This window comes from Cebus imitator, unplaced genomic scaffold (genome assembly GCF_001604975.1).
Source record: "Cebus imitator isolate Cc_AM_T3 unplaced genomic scaffold, Cebus_imitator-1.0 Scaffold201, whole genome shotgun sequence".
Lineage (NCBI taxonomy): Eukaryota > Metazoa > Chordata > Mammalia > Primates > Cebidae > Cebus > Cebus imitator.
This window is the reverse complement of record NW_016107516.1, coordinates 229,917-235,085: the sequence shown is the minus strand read 5'-3', so window position 1 is coordinate 235,085 and position 5,169 is coordinate 229,917. Positions and strand designations below refer to the sequence as shown.

General features: G+C 39.5%; 1 protein-coding gene across 4 annotated transcripts in view; it reads left to right on the top strand.

Moving 5' to 3' along the window:
• GRAMD1C (GRAM domain containing 1C) overlaps window positions 1-5,169 on the top strand; it is a 100,704-nt gene that overhangs the window by 58,438 nt on the left and 37,097 nt on the right. For all 4 annotated transcript variants that reach the window (XM_017547730.2, XM_017547731.2, XM_037745437.1 and 1 more), the window contains one exon: window positions 1,138-1,270. In XM_017547730.2, the coding sequence (XP_017403219.1) occupies window positions 1,138-1,270 (133 nt within the window). The remainder of the gene's footprint in view (window positions 1-1,137; window positions 1,271-5,169) is intronic.

The window sequence follows — 5,169 nt, the reverse complement described above, 5'->3', positions numbered from 1 at the left end:
GGAGTCTCACTCTCGTCCAGGGTGGACTGCGGTGGCATAATCTTGGTGATCCTGGCTCACTGAAATCTCTGCCTCCCAGGTTCAAGTGATTCTCCTGCCTCAGCCTCCTGAGTAACTGGGATTATAGGAGCCTCCCACCACTCCTGGCTACTTTTTGTATTTTTAGTAGAGACAGGGTTTCACCATGTTGGCCAGGCTGGTCTTTAACCCCTGACCTTAAGTGATCCGCCCGCCTCAGCCCCCCAAAGTGCTGGGATTACAGGCGTGAGCCACTGTGCCTGGCCCGAATGCTTTCTAAGAAAGTGTGTGGCAGGGTCCTTATTCTCTCTACTTCTTTTCCTATTCTTCAGTCTCTGAAAGAAGCATATCTGTTTCAAACCTTTGTTTCCTCAATTCTTCCATCTTCTCCGTCTTTATTTGCAATTTCTCCTTTCTTCTTCCTTCTCCTTTCCTCTCTATTTTTCCACATCTCACCTCCATTCTGTTGAACGCTGGAAATTAGATCAGTTGTACTCCCTTTGTATTTAATAGGTTTTCCTTTCCTTTTACTCCTTGAGAAAGGGAAAGCAGATCCCAGGACATTCATTATAGTCTTGATCATTTGACAGCTATGTCTTCAACTTTGTTCTTCGGGCTGGGAAGAGTGAGGAGGCAGGACTGGCCAATGGGTTTAGGCTCAGACATCTCGAGTGTCCACTTCTGGGAGGACTTCGCCATTTGGGCTGGGACTGAGTCAGAAAGAAGGAGATATAAAACTGCCTTCTTGTGCAGTCTAGTATCTAACTCAAACATGTACTCTGTACCTGTCCGAGCTTTGCGATTGTACTCAAATGAAATTTAAACAGGCAATTTTCATTGGATTAGTTGCTGTTATGGCCATTTGTACTTTGTTAATTTTGTAATGTTTTTGAAATTTATAGAATCTCATGTGAGTGTATCTCGTTTTCCGAAATGATATCAACTTGCATGTAATTTAAGAAGATAGCCTTACTATAAGTAGACATTAATTTGTTATATTATAGTAGTCCATTTATTATGAAACTGTTTTTATCATAGGAAATAACCTCAATGAGGAGACCAAATCATTTATTTGTGTGAAGGTGACCTTATATTTCTATACTGATGTGTTTCTTACAGAAGTCCAGGAAGAAGCAGCTTGGATGACTCTGGGGAGAGAGATGAAAAATTATCCAAGTCAATCAGTTTTACCAATGAATCAATTAGTCGAGTTTCAGAAACAGAGTCATTCGATGGAAATTCATCAAAAGGAGTTAGTATATGATATCCCTTTTTAAATATATCTGATACTGTCATATCTTAATCAGAATATAAGATAAAGATACAATATACAAAGTGTTAAAAATAACTTAAGATATCAGGCTCCTACCTTATTTTAGGAAAAAAGTTTGAAGTCTGTTAAGTAGCAGAGGTTATGTGGGAAAAATATGTAGTTTTGTTTAGAGCTATATAAAAAGCAGAGCTACCAAGCAGTTTTACCTGGGCATCAGTCTGTAGGGGGATAAATATTATTAAAAGGATAATAAGGACCGGGCGCAGTGGCTCAAGCCTGTAATCCCAGCACTTTGGGGGGCCGAGGCGGGTGGGTCACGAGGTCAAGAGATCGAGACCATCCTGGTCAGCATGGTGAAACCCTGTCTCTACTAAAAATACAAAACATTTGCTGGGCATGGTGGCGCGTGCCTGTAGTCCCAGCTACTCAGGAGGCTGAGGCAGGAGAATTGCCTGAACCCAGGAGGCGGAGGTTGCAGTGAGCCGAGATCGCGCCATTGCACTCCAGCCTGGGTAACAAGAGTGAAACCCCGTCTCAAAAAAAAAAAAAAGGATAATAAGACGGAAAAATTTGTAAGTAGCAAAATTTTCCCCAGGGTAAGTACAGTGTGTGCTGGACAGAATCTGTTTTTTTCCATTTTTATTTATTTATTTTTTATTTCTTTCACAGAAGGGAACATAATGGAGAAAGAACCTGTTTTGAAGGGTGAAATGAGCCCTGAGTATCAGCAGGCTTGAGTAATAAGCTGCTTTTTAAGCTTTTTAAGCAGGCAGGTCCAGTTAACTACTAGGCATTGTACTCAGTTACTTAGTTCTTCCTTTATTTTCTCAAGTATCATTGTAAGCACATCAGTTTTTTATTCCAATGAGCTTCAATCACTTGGAGTCATTATTTGATGGGAGCCCCTTCAGGTTGGTTCCTCTGGCTTTTTGAAATGACCAGTATCTTTGATGATGTCCTCTCTTTCCGGCACAACAATATGTTCTAAGCACATTTTGTATGTTTTCTGCCCCCCAAATGGCATCAGCCATTTTCCTAATAAGCTATAGATTTTCTTAGTGAAGAACGGTATTTAGAGACCATATTCTGTGTGCTAGGAGTGCTCCTACTGCAGAGCTTTTGTTATTCTGATTGGGGATCCAAGTTTGTGGGCAGAGCTGAATTTTTTTGTTTTGAGCAGGGCTTTGGCTTCAAATCCTACATCTGCCACTTGCTAAATGTGTAATTACTTAACCTTAGCTTTTCTTTTCTCAACTGTAAAGTGAGGATTATACTTCATAAGGTTTTTCTTTTTAATAAGAATTAAACGAGTTAGTATATATGAAAATACAGTCATGTTCTGCATAATTATGTTTTGGTCAATGATGAACTGCATTGTTGGACCATGTTTTGGTGGTCCAAAACATTTTATTTTTGGGGTGGAGTTTCCCTCTTGTTGCCCAGACTGGAGTGCAGTGGTGCGACCTTGGCTTACTGCAACCTCAGCCTCCTGAGTAGCTTGGATTACAGGTGTCCGTCACTATGCCCAGCTAATTTTTTATATTTTTAGTAGAGATGGGATTTCATCATGTTGGCCAGGCTAGTCTCAAATTCCTGTCCTCAGGTGATCCACCTGCCTCAGGCTCAGAAAGTGCTGGGATTACAAGCATGAGCCACCACACCTGGCCAGTCCCATAACATTTTAAGGGATGCTGTAAAATTCCTTTGCCTAGTGAGGTACCATCATAACATGGTAATGCAATGCTTTGCTCACCTGTTTGTGGTGATGGTGATGTAAACAAACCTGTGCTGCTAGGCCCATGAAGACACAGCACATACAATTATATAAGTACATAATACTTGATAATAAAATAATAAATCATTATTTTAGAGTGTACTCTTTCTACTTATGTATATAAAAAAGTTAACTTTGAAACAGCCTCAGGCAGGTCCTTCAGGCAGAATTCCAGAAGAAAACATTGTTATCATAGGAGATGACAGCTCCATGCATGTTATTCTCCCTGCAGGCCTTCTATTCCGTACAAAATATGTAGGTGGAAGACAGTGATATTCATGATCCTGATCCTGTGTAGGCCTAGGCTAATGTGTATGTTTGTGTCTTAATTTTTAACAAAAAAGTTTAAAAATAAAAAATAAGATAAACAATTAAAGATAGAGAAAAGCTTTTAGGATATGTACATAAAGAAAGAAAATATTTTCATGTAAGTGTCCAATATGGTTTAACCTGTGTTTTTACAAGTCAAAAAGTTTTTTAAAAATTTAAAAATTCATAAAATAAAACTTTTACAGTAAGCTAAGCTTAATTTATTATTGAAAAAAAATTTTTTTTATAAAACTATTGTAGCCTAAGGGTACAATTTTGTTTGTTTGTTTTGTTTTGTTTTAAGATGAAGTCTCGCTCTATCACCCAGGTTGGAGTGGAGTGGCATGATCTCGGCTCACTGCAACTTCCGCCTCCTGGGTTCAAGTGATTCTCCTGCCTCAGCCTCCCAAGTAGCTGGGATTACAGGCACACGCCACCACAACCGGTTAATTTTTGAATCTTTTAGTAGAGACGGGGTTTCACCATGTTGGTCAGGCTCATCTCGAACTCCTGACCTTGCGATCCGTCCGGAAATACAGGAGTGAGCCACCATACTTGGCCTAAGTGTATGATGTTTATAAAGTCTGCAGTAGTGTTCAGTCATGTCCTAGATCTTCCAATTCACTCGCCACTCATTCACTAATTCACCCAGAACAACAGAATTCAGTTCTGTAAGCTCTATTCATAGCACAGACAGGTGTACATTTTCTAAATATTTTATACCAAATTTTTACTGTACTTATCTATGTTTAGATATGCTTAGATACACAAGTACTTCCCACCCTGTTACATTGCCTACAGTATTCAGAAGAATAGCATGCTGTCCAGGTTTATAGACAAGGAGCAATAAGCTATACCATATAGCCTAGGTGTGTAGCAAGCTGTACTGTCTAAATTTGTTAAGTACTGACACATCAATAAAATCACCTAATGATATGTTTTCAGAATGTATCCCTGTCATTAAAGTAGTATATGACTGTACTTAGAATAGTTCCTAGCACACATTATCCAATAACTGTTAGCTGTTATGACTGAAGGTGAGTCTGCATGTGACCAGTAATGATCCTTTTCTACCCTCCCCCGAGGAACTCCCGCTGTCTCCTCTGAGTAAATGTTGGGAAAACATTGAAAAGGTGTTTATGTGAAAGGCCAGCATGTTATCAACCTGTTTTTAGCAGTCATATATCTACCTCAGCACGGTTTTCTGTTATGGGTTTCTTGAAAACTTACTCATCTAGAGACCCTTAGTGACCTACTACTGGTACAAGGGAGGTGAATAACTTAATGTTTTAAGATCGATCATACATTCATCTGTGTTCAGAAAAAATAGATGTTTTCAGGTTATGGGATACAAGTAGTATAGAAGTTTAGTCCTTGTCTTCTGTTTGCATTCAAGAGCCACATGATGAAATTCTCAGGTAACTACAAGTATCATATGTCACTTGCTTTGCCTCATTTTCACTTTTAACAAAGTTGGAAATAACAGAAAAACAATAATAACTTTTTTCCAAGATGAAAATATGTTTCTTAAGTGATAAAATAAATACACTTTATAAAACTTCATGAAATACGATAGGGTATACAAAGAAATAAAAGTCTGGCCGGGCGCGGTGGCTCAAGCCTGTAATCCCAGCACTTTGGGAGGCCGAGGCGGGTGGATCACGAGGTCAAGAGATCGAGACCATCCTGGTCAACGTGGTGAAACCCCGTCTCTACTAAAAATACAAAACATTAGCTGGGCATGGTGGTGCGTGCCTGTAATGCCGGCTACTCAGGAGGCTGAGGCAGGAGAATT